Source organism: Hippocampus guttulatus, chromosome 15 (genome assembly GCF_054856545.1).
Source record: "Hippocampus guttulatus isolate MCC_2025c chromosome 15, RoL_Hgut_1.0, whole genome shotgun sequence".
In the NCBI taxonomy this organism is placed as follows: domain Eukaryota; kingdom Metazoa; phylum Chordata; class Actinopteri; order Syngnathiformes; family Syngnathidae; genus Hippocampus; species Hippocampus guttulatus.
In genome coordinates, this window is record NC_141275.1 from 6,596,144 (window position 1) to 6,613,333 (window position 17,190).

At 43.8% G+C, this 17,190-nt stretch overlaps 1 protein-coding gene across 1 annotated transcript in view; it reads right to left on the reverse strand.

Moving 5' to 3' along the window:
* The window catches only part of lhfpl7 (LHFPL tetraspan subfamily member 7), a 69,642-nt gene that overhangs the window by 47,481 nt on the left and 4,971 nt on the right, over nucleotides 1-17,190 (reverse strand). Inside the window, exon 2 of the mRNA XM_086131355.1 lies at nucleotides 4,146-4,284. Coding sequence (XP_085987481.1) covers nucleotides 4,146-4,284 — 139 coding nt within the window. The remainder of the gene's footprint in view (nucleotides 1-4,145; nucleotides 4,285-17,190) is intronic.

Here is a 17,190-nt window from a genome sequence, read left to right on the forward strand (position 1 = left end):
CTTGGAGCATAAAACATTGATGGAGGCGCATGTTTGAACTACTGGCGAGGAGGAGCGTCAGTCCAAACAAGTGGAGGGGTGAGGAAGTTCACCTCCTTTCTCTGCACCTCGATAAAGGCCCGGTCAAAATCATCACTGCCTGCTGTGAGTTCACGTGTTCATTCGAAATGTGAGACATGTCTTGGAGGAAGTGCGACTTTAAAGGCGCTCCGCCCACTTTAAATACAGTGAAACTCCTCTACAACGAAATCATGTTTGCAGCAAGAAATTTTTCACAACAGGGGACTTTTCACTGTAGTAAATATTTATGCACTATTGGAATAAAAATAAAAAGTACACATATGATTTTTTGTGTGTGTGTCTGTTTGTGTTTACGTCTCAGATAAAATTTGAGACATAAAAAAATGAGCATACACTTATTTGACACTTCATATAGCCACCGTAGAAAGAAAAAAAGGGAAAGAAATTGCGAAATTTACGATCAGCATTTACTTTCACTTACATCAATTTCTTGTATAATGTCTTATTTTGCTTCCTTCATCTTTCATTTTTATTACCTTTATCCTGTCTTCAAGCGTTAAAGCTTTTCTTTTCTTAACTCCTTGGTATGGTAAGGTCCGTCTTGTCGCCATTTTAGCAATGCAACGTTCGTGTTGCGTCTGAAACAAATACTGTACTTCCTGTACTACTGTGCATGTCTAAACCAATGTGGTGGTTGCTGTTGCCGTTTCCGAACGAGGCAGTAGAGGTCGCTGTGGCATGCTGAGGTTGGATTAGACTTTTGCGGAGGGCTTGTTTTCGTTGTAGTGAATCTCTTTGCTAGGTAAGAGCAGAGAAAAAGATTTCGTACAATGGAACAGGGGGACTTTTCGTTGTAGGGGGAGCAGAAAAGTGGGAATGGCTTTCATGCATGAAAAAATGTTCACACTAGGGGCTATTTTCGCCCATGTGGGGTTCGTTGTAGAGGAGTTTTACTGTACAAGGTCAGAGTAGTGATGCTATCTTTCCGCTCGCATTCCTGGCGTGGAACTCATGACAAAGCATACACGCGGTAGCACTACTTCGTGTTCTGCGTGCATCTTTTGAATCTACTCCGACATGTCAGCGCTGGAGAGCCAGCACATTTATTGCATCTCTGACATCATCGTAAAGTGTGATAGTGACCTTTGCTACTGGTGTGATAACAGAGTTTCAGACAGCTAACTATAACCTTTAAATTCCACAGCATTCCTAGGAGGTAAGCTCACAAAGATTTGCACTTTTGCCACTCGAGGAAAAAGAAAATGCGCCCACTCACACACCTTTGCTGTAATATTATTAACACATTGCAATATGGCGACAGCTTGCTTCTCTCGTTCCGGTTCAAAAGGACCACAGTAGTGTCTGACCTTCTTTCCCGTCTGCCTTTCCTCGCAAAAAAAAATGTCAGATAACTCGTAGCTAATGTAACATACAAGGACCTACCATTGAACGCGTTGGTATTGAGTAGCAGAAGTTTAGAAATCGACACACATACCCTGGTTTAAGTAAGGGAGGTGTACTTAGACCACCAATCCATATGACCACAAGGTATTCTTCAGAACTCGATGATGGAAGAGATGTGGTGGATCATACCATTTTTTAAGCAAAAAGGGGGAGACGTTACTGTTAATTTAGATTCAATCAGGTATTTCATGGTTTGAACACTTTTCCAGCATGTTTAAAAAAAAAAAAAAAAGGATACCCGTGTTGTGTTAGCCACAAGAACTAGAGCTGAAAAACAAAACTAAAGGCCCGCCATTCCACACTTGCATTTTTTTTAATTTCGTAAAGTCTGACAAAACACACAGCGAACTTCAACACGACGCAGACTAAGACACACACACACAATTAAGAGTCTCGTACTTGGCCGCAAACTCCTTGTGACCTTCCCACAGCGACGCTGATGTGAGGAAGGTTTGGGAGACTGAGCTCCACTTGAAAACACTCCGGCAACCGTGTGATGTGAAAGTGGCAGTGCATTCAATACATATTCATCCGTCGCAACGAATCAGTCTCTGATGAGTGAATGCCGCATGCGGGGATTAGCTCGATCGGGAGCGAGTGCTGCTACGACTAACAATAAACCGCAAGTGATTGAAGCCCCCTTGAAAAAGGTCAAGAATCGCCTGTATGACATTTTCACCCATAAGGATACCGAAAAACTATGACCACAACACTATTTTATATCAATAATATCATCCAAATTGTTGTGAAGAGTGAGAAACATAACTGGCTAGCTTGATAAAACACCATTGACATGAGTTGACGTCGTAAACAGTCGAGCCAAGACTGAAAGCCACTCAGTGAGCATTTTTTTAAGGCAATAAGATCATGTTTTGTGTGCAACTCTTTCTCAACGGGAATGAAAGCAGTGGCGAAAGAAAAGTCCCACGCAGCCCTGAACCAAGGACCTGATCTCAAAGAGGTGTGATTGTCTGTGTACATCAGCCTTCTAAATCTGCCTTGGCCTCACTTGAACACGAGGCCGTGCACACGCCGGTTGCTTAGCAGCAGCTCCCCTCCAGTCGCTCCTTTACTTTCGCCGTTTCATTCTTTTATTTATTCGTGGGGGATATTGTAAAAGTGCAGTTTTAGTGCGTCTCGCAACGGTAACGTTTGATTTTGGAACAGATGAATGTGTTTTGTTCGGTTGCAACTAACCGAAGCAAGGCCTCTAATTATTTTGTGTTGCACGATATTTGTGCTTATCTAATGGATATTTTATTATCGACAGGAGTGATTCCCAATCAGTGTGCTTTGGTACATCAGTGTGAGAGAAATCAGGTGCGCTGAAGCATATGATCCAAGTTAATTGAAGTAATCTGACCGTCATAATTTACATCGTCACAAATGATGTACCGTATTAGCCCGAATATAAGACGGTGTTTTTTGCATTGAAATAAGATTGAAAAGGCGGGGGTCGTCTTATATTCGGGGTCTAGATGTTATACCCATTCACGACGCTAGATGGCGCCAGATATCATTGAAGCGAATGCTGAATTAGACTCCCCAGGCCAAAGTGAACCCTTGTCACAAAGAGTAAAAATAAAAATAGTGGTAACACGAAGAAGAAAAATAAAAAATAGTGGTAAGAAATAAAAGAGAAGAAAATAATAGAGAAGATAACAGAAAATGGAGAAACGGAGCGACAATCCGGAGAAAAGTGGGTCGAAGATCGGCCAGGTTAACCGGCAGCTGAGGAGAAGTTACGATGTAATTTACATTTCAAACACCAGGAGCCATTCATTTACAAATGTTATTGCACTTTAGTTTACATATTTAAATGTTCCGATATTAAGATTTGAATGAGGCAAAACAACATGCTTTTTCTCTCAAATATATTGTTATAATCATTTGTTTCAGATGTACTGTAATTATTGTCTGCATAAAAATTAATTTGGTGTTCAAGTAGTCTTTTTTCAAACTTGAGTCTTGAAAAAGAGGGCGGTCGTCTTATAATCAGGGCCGTCTTATATTCGGGCCAATACATCCATCCATCCATCTTCCGAACCGCTTGATCCTCACTAGGGTCGCGGGGGGTGCTGGAGCCTATCCCAGCCGCCTCCGGGCAGTAGGTGGGGGACACCCTGAATCAGTTGCCAGCCAATCGCAGGGCACACAGAGACGAACAACCATCCACGCCCACACTCACACCTAGGGACAATTTAGAGCGTCCAATCAGCCTGCCATGCATGTTTTTGGAATGTGGGAGGAAACCGGAGCACCCGGAGAAAACCCACGCAGGCCCGGGGAGAACATGCAAACTCCACACAGGGAGGCCGGAGCTGGAATCGAACCCGGTACCTCTGCACTGTGAAGCCGACGTGCTAACCACTGGACTACCGGGCCGCCCTCGGGCCAATACAGTACATTTAATTTATTTACGCCAGTGATGCACGGTGACAGGCAGAACAATTAAATGATCTTCCACTAGAGGGCAGAAGGAAGCTAATTAACCTACGGATCAACTTTCTGTGTTGTTGAGTCTTTTTAAAAATATGTACCTTGGCTCAATAAAAGTTGGAAAATACTCTAGTCTAGTCATTTTTCCATGATCTTAGCTTCTGAGAATGCGTACTGAGGCGTTGACCAAAAAAAAAACTGTATTTTGAGTGTGCGCTGACCTGCAGCCATCTGCATGTATCCAGCCAGGGTGCAGATCCTCCTCTCGCATCCTCCGCTGGGCAGGAAGATGGTGATGATGGCCAACAGGGAGCTGACGGCCAGCAGGGCGCACCCTCCCGAGCACAACACCGCGCTGGTCTGAGGAACAAACACACGCAAAGCCATTTGAATCATGTTCGGAAAAAAGACAAAAACTCAACCTCGCGACAGCCAAACATGTTTTACTCGAAGCCTGTTGTGTAATGCGGCAGGTTAACGGTTGTCTCGGCTTGAAGACGGCTCCCGGTGGTCAAACAACAGGGTGCTGCCCCTCCTCATTATACCGCCGCTTAATCACACACTTGCTGCAAGCAAAAAGGAAGGAAATAGACCGAGGAAGCGCTGTAACATCAGTTAAAGAGTCAATTAAAATGTCATCGGAAATGCAGCTCAAATCGGGACGTTAACATTCCCTTTTTTATCACAGATTGAACTGCGAGCAGGGGAAACAATTGTTTTCTTTTGAGAAAATTACTCTCATCTTGTCAAAATACGTTGTGCACACAGAAAAGGCTCGATATCTTCAACATCAAAAACGGGGGACTTCTCTGCCGACTGATAACGATGTGCAATTACGCTTTTAACGTTGCATTTGAATATAAGATTAACAGTTGCATATCAACAATGGATTTTATCATGATGGCAGTTGGGGACGCACGTCTGCAGGATGGCGGCTCGCGGGCGCTGCATGTGGCCCCCAACCACACTCAGTCCCTTTACCATATCTCCAGAAAAAAAATATATATATATATTTTTTTTTTTATATATATATATACAGTATATATATATTTTTTTTAAATCCAAATGTTTAATCTATGTTTTCAGCAAAATAACTAAAATATATACTTTTTAATACAGGGGAAAAAATATGTTAAAAAATGCGAACGTGCGAGTGTATATACAGGGGTCGATTGCAGTTTTAGGTTGTAATTGCACCATTCACCACCTGAATAAAATTAACATTTTTAAAGTGTTTATTTTGGTGGAGGGGGGAAAAAAACCCTCACAAAATGAGTTCTTGCATGGGCGGCACGATGTCGACTGATGAGAACGTTCCTGTCTGGAGTTTGCATGTTCTCCCCCATGCCCGCGGGCCTTTTTTCTGGGTACTTCGGTTTCCTCTGGCTACTCATCTTTGGGGTGAGGTCTGTCGAATTTGCACTCAACCGTGAATGAGATACCTGAGTTTATCGTCATACACAAACAACTGTACAGGGAAGTGTAATAAGGTGTTGTCCTTCTGCTTATGCTGTCCTCGAGTTGGACTCCAAAAGCTGATGTGTCACCCTGATGTGAACATTGTTCCAGAAGGCATAAGGTGTAAATCTAACACGTTTGGCCCACAACGAAAAAAATAAAGGTCAAAAGAATCATCAGAATGGCTGCCAGCAACATCACAGCTCAAGTGCCAAAGAGCCAGAACTGGCTAATTAAGTTGTCTTGCAAGATGGGAAAGTCACTCTGCTTTCAAGCCCTTTCCACTCATGTCTGTCACATCACCAGCAGCCATTGTGGCACAAATGTTAGAGCTGAGATTGACTTTTTTTTTTTGCAGAGGAAAGATCACACACTGACAGCTCTGCCGCACGCTAATCTCATGCCACAATCAGTAAAAACTAAGAATGTGGAACCAGAGCTCATTCCTACTGTGTTATTCTCATTATTCCCAATAGAAAATCAGCTGTTTGAAAAGTGGATGCGTGGTCTTTTATTGCCAAATAATCATGTTAATCAAGTGTAAAGAAACTGCGAGTAAAAACCGAAACACTGCAGCAGGTAGAAAGATGTAATCTCAAGATCAATTTTTGTTTCACTTGTGGCTCTCTTGTTCCAATGTAAGCAATTGACTGAAGATAACAAAATGATGAAACAGCAACCTCACAAAAAGAGCCGTTATCTTCTGTGCTCTTTGTTCTGCTGCCTTTTTACACTTCGGTGATATTCATTTATGCGCAGGAATTTCTTCCTTCTCCCCGCAGCCCCTTGAATACTGCCTACAACGCCCAATGACACATTAAAACATCAATCATGTCTCGGATGGCAAAATGGAGCCAAAATAGGAGGAGACAGCAACATCCAATTATTTGAGTTCTACAGCCATTAAATCAATGTATGCCACGTTATGATGTTTTAATGAAATTGAGAGCGAACAACCCAATTGATCATTTGGCGCTGGCAGTTGAAAAAAATATTCCAGTAAATTCTACAGGAAAAATGTATCTTTTTTTTTCCCCTCCTCATTTAAATTTAGCTGATTAACATTCACAAATACCAAAGGGGAAAACAAATGTCCCCAAAAAACAGTATCACATGCTAAGTTGAGTTGAGCGAAGCCAAGAATATGATTTTAATCTGGAGTGGTCCAGGAATGCACTGTATCAATCGCTACTTGAGAACATCAAACACACACACACACACACACACACCATAGGGGTGCATACAAGTACAGGTACTTACATTTTAATACTCTCTGATAGGGAGTACTAATACTGTATATGACATTTCATTTTGTAAATTAAACTTGGTCATGTGGTATCAGTGTGTAGTATCAGAGCCTTTTTATAATATTGAGTATTGTACAGATGTACACTGTCAGTGGACTCCTAAAAATAAACATCGAGTTAGGTACAGTGTAACCAGAGAGGCACAAACGGAGTGTGTGCAATGCTACTCTGCTCCAATTGAAACAGTGTTAATTCATGCATCAGTAGCTACTAAGCATGAAAGAACATTCCAATCAAGTCTACTTGATTAATTTTCAGTTTTTAAAATCAGGCCATGTTTTTGTGGACACTCTGTATATTGCAGTGGCAAGAGCAAAATTGGCTTTGAAACCCCAATTGAATTATTTTTCCAGAAACCAGCCTGCATTTTAATTAATGGTAATTAATCAGCTACATGCACGCCTCTGTTGCACTATAACAAACTCATTAACACGTTTACTCACGAGCATTCTAAGCAACCTTGCTGCGACTGGCACTGACGTTAAGTCTGAGCGAGTTCAATTGTGTGAAATGCTTCCTAAATAGGTTGTAATGACGTGTGGAGAAGTGGGAGTACACCTGCAACAGCTGGCGCTCACGTGCAAAGGAAGGGAGGGAAATTTGTGAACAAGAACACTAATTTTCCTCGGGAAGTAACCCTGTCAGACAATAACTGCTGGTACCTCTGCCACTATCAACGTAAACATACAAACGCTGTTGTTCAAACAAGCACTGACGCACGCATTGTGACTTAGAAAACATGACTTCTTCATCAAGCAACTTCATTAGTTGCCTGCAATAAACGCATCGTGTGTATACTGGAGACTAATAAATGCGCACAAACACACCACCACGCTACTTTTAAGTAACAAAGGGACCGTCGGGGGGGATCTTAGATTACATGAAGGAAGACAATGATTCCACTAAGAAGTCCAATGAAATTTTATCATGTCCTCAACTGGGACTCAGTAAATGTCGATATCATTAAACAGTCGTTCTGAGCCTTGATTGTTGCGGTGGAAAGCGGCGTTGCTTTCATTGCCAAAGTGAGGCGGCTGACGATCCTCTGAAGAGGAATAAACAGCGCTTTCTAATGACTCGTCTTAATGGACGGCAAGAGGGGAGGGACATTAGTGCAGCTGCGCTTATAAGCAGGCGTGACAACTTCACTGCAATGGTTTTAATGGTCTGTGTGTAGTTCGAGTACTCTGCAGCCAAAAGCCGTCTCGTTCGGTGTGTATTTGTCCGCCGTGTTTTCTGCGCTCAGCAGAGTGGACACACTCAAATGGCAGCCTTGACACTCAGGCTCTCGAAGCCCATTAGCACTGCGATACAGCTTTCCAAAACCACCTCACGGTGTCTTTGCTCGACTCAACCTATGACAGAGATCACTTTGCGGCACTTTTGTCTGTTACAGTGATCCCTCGCAATTTCGCAGTTCGTTTATCGCGGCTTTGGTGCATCGCGGATTGTTTTCAAACATATTCATTAAAAAAAATAAAAATAAAAATTGCGGATTTCAAAAAATATATATATATATTTTTTTTGAAATCCGCAATATATATATATTTTTTTTGAAGTCTGCAAAAAGTCCGCAAAAGGTCCGCGGGAAGCAGTGAAAGTCAGCAAAACAACAGTGAGTCACAAAGAGAAACATACAGTACATGTGGGGTGAGGGGGCTGAGAAGATGTAAAGCCATGTTGATTGGCTGTGCATCTTCTTTCTGTCTTATCACGTGGGTTACTCTTTGATCTTTAATCAGTGTCTAAGTGTTGTTTACGATGCTGCTAGTGTGTGCCTGTGTGTGCTTGCACGTGTCTGTGTCTGTGTGGCTGAGAGAGGAGGCTCATAAGAACAAAAGCAGGTCTCTTCCATCCTTAATTGTCTAATCATCCTTAAATGACGAATCATAAACACGTCTGCTGCACACCATGGGATCGCTGGCCTGTGTGTGTGTGTGTGTTAGTGGCTCTGCTCAAGCGCAAAGGACCACGTGAGGCATTTTTTTTTAATGTATATGTTAATTGGTCGCTACTTCTCGGATTTTCGTTTATCTCGGGTGGTTCTGGTCCCCATTGACCGCGATAAACGAGGGATTACTACATTCCTCTTTTCTTTTGCTTGCTTCTTAACTCAATCACACACAACTGAAAGCATGAATAGGAAAACAAGCAGCCCCCACCTCTAAATGACGTTCAAAATAATGTGCGCAATGTATTCAAAATGTGTGTTTGCATGTGTGTGTGACTGGCCTGCAAACACCTCGCCAGCCAGTGTGTGTACACACTGACTAGAATACATAATGGAGAGGATAAGTGGAGATTAATCACCTGACAAGTGGATGGAGTGTCCGTTTGGGCCTCAGGGACAGCCCGCACATCGGATGTGACATTCAGAAGCGCTTTGCCCGCACACAGGCAAACACACGCACACCCCACACAGTGTCTGGATGCTGCCAGATGTTGGGGTGGCAAGGTTTGCATGAGCCAGGTTTGGCCCGTGCGAACGCTATGACTGCAGTTGTGAAGTTTTGTCGGCAAAATGGCGACTGTGAACATTTACTCTTGTTTGCTAAACTCTAGCCACATTGTCTGGCAAACCAGATTACAAAACTGCCAACTTGGCGTTTTGAAAACAACTACAGTTTAAAAAAAAGTCATGCTTGAATGTTAAGCCCAATTTTTAAGCACACTGTCCAAGCAAACATACTTTTTGCATTATCCCGAGCATAAAAACAAACATGGTCCCAAAAGTGGTCACGCTGGCCATCTTATTTTTTTAATTGGATTGGATTTCTCTCGACAATCATATTTCATTAACAATGCTTATTGAAACAGCATTGTAAACATGTGACCCGATCGATCGCTTGAAAAATCACTTCTGTTTTCACCAAGGGACGTTGAAAGAATGGTCGTGTTCTGCAAAGTGACACCTCCTTCGTCTCATATCACATGAAAACGTGCTTAGTGCCGTCGCTTGGTGTTGTTTTCCCCAAACAGTGTCGCCACTGAATGCATAGAAATGATAAGTATACAAGACTGGGGAATCACCCCTAAACAAATCAATAGCGGGAAACATTTGCAACCAAGGAATTCGCTTCATTTAATTGATTGCTATTGAATAATGAACATGATGCTATTGATCTTGCAGACCACGGAGGTTAAGCACAGTAAAACTCTATATCGAAAGCTACAAACTGCTCGACTTATTTAACGCCTACTAAAAATACTCAACACCAAATAAAGCCTATAAGGCTTTTTAACCAAACCTGTATCCCGCACACGGACACCGAACTCGACATTTTGCTGGATCAGCACGGGTTGGTTTTCTGGAATCTGGGATGCAATGGAAAAAGCAAATGTGCCCACAGTTCCCTTACTGCATCTGTGCCCGATCGACTCACAGCCACCTGCTGCACCACCTGTAGACAACAGCCACTTCACTTGATAAATTAAGCCTAAGCAAAAGCTGCTCTGTGATATGTTACCATAACCTTTTGCGACAAGAATGGATTCGCACAATCCTTCTTAAGGTGATTTCTTTTGCTTCAACCGATCCAAATATTAATGCAGTCAAATGGAAGGACAATTAAAAAAAAAAAAGACTCCAATAATTAATGCTAGATATTCAGGACTGTCAATTCAACACCATTTTCCATTATCCCTGGAAAGAGGTTCACTCTAAAATGTTTCAGGTCGCTTGCCAAGCTGTCAGAATTGTACCTTACGACTCCCATTAAGCACAGCTCTGGTTTCACCTTCGCTCCAGTGCAAAACGAGGTAACAGTTGCGTGTCACTCCTGTCCCAAAGGGGAATCATCTTATGAAACAGAGAGTCACAGAGCTCCAAGTGTGCAGGGAACAATCTCTCTGTTGCAGCACTTTTTTATTTTTACAAATGCTTGTATAAAAGCACCGAGCCACAGTTTTAAATTGTCAAAGTCATTCAGTCCAGAGATGTATAAAAGCAGGCCCTCGCAATGGTGCCTTCGGAAACATTTGGGGGGGGGGGGGGGGGGGGTCATGTTAAAGTGCTCACTAAATTGGAGCCGATTGCTGTAAAACGAACCCACTTTTAGTCAATTTGCTAAGCGGAATCCTTTCAGAGACACAGCAACTCAGCCGTGCAGCGTTACGGCGTGGAGTGGAGTTGCTGAGTGCCAACAAACTGATTGATTGCAAAACGCAATTTTTTTTTTTTTGCTGGTTAAATCGCTCCGGAGTTTCGCACCTCCTCCAGCGTTAATGCAATTAGCACATCAGGAGTTTTCGTGGTACAGTTTTCCACGGCATGCAAGTCTTACATTCATTAAGTGGTGAATTAAGTGTGTTTCAGGTGCTGCCCTTCAAAGTTCCCTCCATGTTCTACATCTTATCCTGTTCAGGGTGACGGGTGACCTGAATCCGACACCAGAGTTACCGGAGCCCAATGTAAGCAAAATCCATTCATAGATACATTGGCAAAGAATTTGATCTCAACAACACCAAACACCTTTCATGTGAACTTCAGCAGCTAGCGTGACCGCTCCAATGACAAAAACATCCCAGCGACAATGCAATGAAGGCACATAGCAGTCCAATATTTCAAGGCTGATAAAATGGCTTCCTTTATTGGTTCATCATAAATTGTGTGACCGACGTCCAAATGCCCATCTGGCCACAGCGAGCACCACCTGCCCAGAAACGGACCGTGCAGCAAACAATAAAAAAATAACGTTTGTGAGCGTTTCCTGCAGCACTGAGACCAGAGAGCAAGCACATTTGACCACCATCAACACTGCGGATAAAAACAACAACAACAAAACTGACTTTGCAACTCAAATGAACGATTGCCATCATTGCACAGCTGTGCGATCGCCATCTGGTACCTCAAGTCACATTCCCGCCAGGTGCTACAGTTTAGCGAAAGGAACCGAAACAACACGGAGACACTTTTGGTGGGTTGGAGGTAGACGCACTAAAGAGTGAAGGGGAGTCAAAGTCAGCTGTTGGAAACTCAAGATAGAAGAAAGTTTTCTGTTCGAAAGCACGCAATTGGAAACCCGACAGAAATGAAACACTTGGTGGATAACACGTTTCAGATTAGTCATCATCGTCATCATCATGTTATTGATGGCGGTGCGGGCACCCGCAGCGGCTCCTCTCTCTCCTGTGATTGAGAGGAAAGAAATTTCATCTGTGCTGTATGGTGCACATAGAGCAGGGGTCCCCAACCTTTTTTGCCCCACAGACCGGTTTATGTCAGACAATATTTTCACGGACCGGCATTTAAGGTGTGGCGGATAAATACGATAAAATAATATATGACCCCATCTCGGGGTAATAAGAGACAATGACACCTGAAGGGTGTGTTTTATGTCGAGTCTACTTCGTAATTTTGTTTTAGTCGTCGTTGCTGCACAAACCCCCGCATCACACAGGTAGCATGTCGGAAATAGCAACAGTGCTATTGTGGCGATCTCAGAGTATTCAGCCATAACTTGAATCCAGAACACCGGCAGAGTTGTCTCGAACGTACTTTTAAGGCCGCCGTCATTTGCGATCTCCAGCAGTTTATTTGACTCATTTAGCAAGCTCTGGCGTTTTGCTTTTAGCGTAATCAGTCACATGACGGAAAAGCGTGATTTGACGTGCGTCAAGAGTGACACAGACGCATGTAACGGAGAATCGGCTAATTTTTCAAACTAAAATATCTTTCATATTCGAAAATATATAACAACGGAATTAATGTAAGTTCTTATTGTGCGGCCCGGCACCAAATGCCCCGCGGACCGATACCGGTCCGCGGACCGGCAGTTGGGGACCCCTGACATGGAGCACATTTGACAATAAGGTTGACTTGAACTTGAATCATCATCCATACCCGAAAGACCGAATATGAAATCTGTATTTCACAAAACGATGCCCCCCCCCCCCCCTCTATCTTTTGGAGAAGCGACGGGAAGGTGTGTGTTGATGTGTGGGAAAGTAGGATAAAAAAAAAAAAAAAAAGAACAATCAGGTCCACTAGGGCGCTCTCTCGGCTTGTTTTCTCCCCTCGCCTCCTTTATTATAGATCACAAAGGTGGATGGGACTAGATGAGAGGATCAGATAACCGGATTGAAATGTACGGAGATCCCCCCCCGGCCCGATTTAATGATGACAACCTCAGAGATTTATTCAGCTCTCATAATGGGCTGCTGGTGGTGGGCTGGTGGGTACTCAAAGGAGAAGACGAACCTCAGGCAAAATTCCTCCTTTCTCAGAAGGACTCCGCAATGGTATGAGAGCGCAACTGATACTTTGATGCCACCTCCCCCTCCTCCCCCGTTCCGCTGGCCTTGCGAGCGGCTCCTAATAAGAAACGAATGACAAATAACCACATATTACGAGGAAAATTGAAACTACAAGAAAGGAAGCGCATTTCGCTAATTCCAGCAAATGCACTTTTGGCGTCCAATCAGCCCGGCAGAACTCGTTCGAAACATCGCATCTGCTCATTTCAAACGTTACCCACCCAAAGGAGGAGAGAAAGCAGCGAGCGGGAGAGAACTGCGAGATGAGATGAGAGAGTGTTGAGGAAGATTTGGGGGGGGGGGGGGGGGGCTGGGAGGAGCACTTCACCTTTTCTTGGTCCTCTTTCATGCTGGCATAACAACACTACGGTCCGTATCTTGCACGTCGAGCAGCCACTGCTTGATGCTCAAGTGCACTCCGTCCTGTTGGCAGTCATCAAAGTGTAATCACCACAAGCATCCATCCAATTCATTTTGTCGACTGCTGATGTTGTTGCAGGCTCTGAGCGGGGAACAAATGTTCGAACACGCACACAGACAGACATCGAGTTTTTTTCACACTTGTAGGAAATGTACGGCCTGATTGGCGAAGATCCTAAGAGCCGGCGCTAAATTGTGTGCTGGTGTAACACCGCAGCAACAGGTGTTAAAAGTGGTCCTTTGATTTTGTGACTGTCGCTCCGATGGCTTTGGATTGGAATTCGAAAATGTCGCGAAAAACTTTCTGACGAGTTTAACTCATTCACTCCCAAAGACGTTTTGAAACGTCTTTTCAGACTTGGTCTAGAATTGGCTGGCACTGAATGAGTTAAAAACTACACTTGTCTGGATGGTTAAACTACAGGGGTGGCCGGGGGGGTTGGGGGGGGCACTCCAGCGGAGAGTGAAAAGGGCTTTGCTGCAGGCTCCTCTTCAAGCCCCCTCACACCCTACAAAAGCGCGCACGGTGCGCTGTTAAATGTATGCATGATCTGCACCAGCACCGGGCCTGAGTGCACATTTCATAATTCATGCATACGGTGCCAAAGCAAATAGCGAAAGCTATATGTGCTTCCTCCCACTCGGGTTCATTTCACCAGCTCGTAAGGTCAATCCATATTACACACAATGCAGCAAACTCCCTGACCCCCTTGCAGAACGAGTGTGGAAAAGGCAAGGAGGTCGGATGTACAGTCGCTAATTTGCACTTCTTTCATCTCGTCAGTGAAAAATAAGATCAGAACTCCTCTTCGCGTTTTACATCTTTTTTCAACTAAAGTTCAAGTGAAAAGAGGACGTTATCAAGCAAAGGCGCATTACCAGTTCCAGCCCAAAGTTGCATCACTTTGATCAAGTGCCTTCCTCCATTCCGGAAAAAAGCAGCCGCTTGCATTTTAAGTAGTCTGACCAACGAGCCCTCGCGGGTACGAATGATGTAAATGGACCTAAACATGCTGATCATTGCAATTGAACATGGCGAAAATGTGTCATGGCGCAGCGGGCCACTCATAAAGATCACTTTGAATGACGAGACTTGAAAGGGATTTTAAACTCGTGCTTAATCATTCATTGCTGCACCGATTTTGAAAAGCTGGTTTGATTCCGAAAGATTGATCTGATTTGTAGCACGATGATTTGCAACTTCAGTGACCCTGGGCGAACAAAATCAACAATAAAAAAAGATTGAAAGTGCAACCGACGTTGATTTAGGTTCTAGAAAAACATCTTGACGAGGCGATATTTAAAATGTGGATTTTGATTTTACACTGAGGCTTAAAGGATGGTGACCCCAGCGTGTTCCATGTCATATAAAAAACTGACACCTTTTGAAATATAACTTGATAGGCTTTCCTAAACACAGTTTCGTCAATGCAGGGATTTAATGTAACATTTCTACTTCTCTGATTGTGTTTGCTCTATGCTCTGGAAAACAACAACAAATGAAATCGCAACATCACTGGCTAAAAATCATCTTTATGACTCTACTATTCATTGACAAGTGCCAGAAGCCAAAGTTGTTGGAACTCGCTGCTGCTCAACTGAGCCCACAACTGAGAGGAATCATTTGCAGGGGGAAACTCATCCAAATATTGTCCGAACCAACCTCTACTTTTCCCGACCAAAGACTGTCCAAACTGTCCAAGTAGTCACGATGAACGATACCTCAAATCCAGTGACATTTCCCTTTATAGATTTTTGAAAGTCGAGACGCATGGGACTTTTTTTTTTTTTCCTTTCCTGAAGCCACACAGCTCACTGAGGATTTGACAGTGGAGTTATGCTTGGGAGCTTGGCAGCATCCGAGGAGCCTTATGGTTTGATCTTGCAGGATTCGTGAGAAATGGGGGAAAAAAAAAAAAAAAAAAACAGTGCAACAGTCATCAGTAGACTTCTAAGCAGCATTGATCCCGCCCCCCTCCCCGTACTCACCCAGACACCCCCCCCCCACCTTCCAGCGTGTCACATCATGATGGAAAGTGGATATAGATTGACCAAATTAAAGTTGTAAATTGTTTACTCTGTCAATCGAGGGTGTTTTATCGAGGACCACAAACACACACACACACACACGCACACGCACACACGGCTTGCTACAAGCAGAGTGAGCTACCATTTATCTTAGAAAACAGGGATGACCGTTCCCGGTTAAATCAATACATAAACTATCCAGAGTGAAGGCAGTAGAAGTGACAGGCTGCTTAACGAATGGAAGGCGGCCTGCCAAAAGTCGCTGACTCAGCAGCTATTGGTGAGGGAAGGGCTCCTCCTATGCCCTTGCACTGCACCCCCCCCCCCCCCCCCCCCCACACACACACACACACCCCACCACCAGAAAAGACGTACGTTGCGTCGAACAGCACAGGGCTGATCATACTGTTGGTCGCCAATAGCACACCAAAGCCAAACAAAAAAACAACAACAACACAAACACTCTTCAATGTTTCAGAACTTGTTTGATACATGCACTCATGAATACATTGCCACGGATGTCCATAATCACATATGAACCCTTTCAGGGACAGCGGTTATTACAGTGGACAACTTATTAGGTTATTATTTGCGCATGAAAGGGTTGAATTGCAATATTGGTCGAGGGGGGGGGGGTGCTCAATTACTTTTCAAAATCATTCAGCCCTAGTGCATTCTAAATATTCCATGTCTGTTAGTAAACATCATCGCACTTTCAGTGACTTTTGAAGGTGCACCTGAAAATGCCCAGAGCAGGTAAAAACAAAACAAAACAAAAAAAAAAACAATCATACATTGCAAGTAACATCAATTCATCAGGCCACATCATCAATCCTTCTCCTGCTCAGCAGCAGGACTGATTTCCTCTCTATTTCGCCTAGATGGATAGAAAATGCAGACGGCCGTGTTTGTCCGCTCGCCACATGGCTCATTCTATCCATCATCTGGACACACGCTTCTCTGCACTTCCAATTTCTCACCCACGTGTATAGCTGGGCGAGCCAAAACAGAATCATCAACAACTTTTTTGTGTGTGTTTCATCAATCGACACCGCTGGTGGTGAATGCACAATTTTGACAAACTTGCCGTTTGGATTAATCCTCCAATGAGATAACTGTAGAAGAACCGGGATCTTGAAATCGTTTTTTTGCGTCTTAAATAGATCGTTGTAAACTGCGTGTCGGTAAAAATCCCAGCTGACATTGATTTTGTGTGACCTTGGTGTCTATGTGCTAAATGATAAGACCTCATTAAGTGTATGCCAATTCATCTCTCCTTCCAAGTGCATGCGGCACCATCGCCAGATTTCAGCAATAATTTCGGCAGTTTATGTGCGAGTCAAAGTAAACATACAACCAAAGCAACCCCGGAAAAGGCCTGATTTATATTAGGCCGAGTCTGCAGTCGTGGATGCGTCGGTGTCATAAAGCCGTCACTTTTCGCAATGCCAGGCAACATGGCCTCACCAGCAGCAGGATGATGTGCAGCCCTGCTCGAAATCAACCATGTGAAAAACAACTCGGTGGAAGGGATGGCCGTAAAACACAACGGTTGACCTGCCGGCGGCTCTCGTTCCTTCTCCACGCTGATCCTTAGCTGGGCTATGGATCAGTGAGTAAACTAGGACGGGGCTGCACCTGCTGGGCTTCAAGGTACCCGGGGGGGAAACATTTTGTGCCATCAGCTGAAACAAAGCCCAGCTCACTCCCATACATTTCATTTGGTACACTTGCACAAACTTTTGCGGGGGGGGCACTCATAGTAGCCGATTGAAATTTTCCAAAGGGTGCAGGTTCA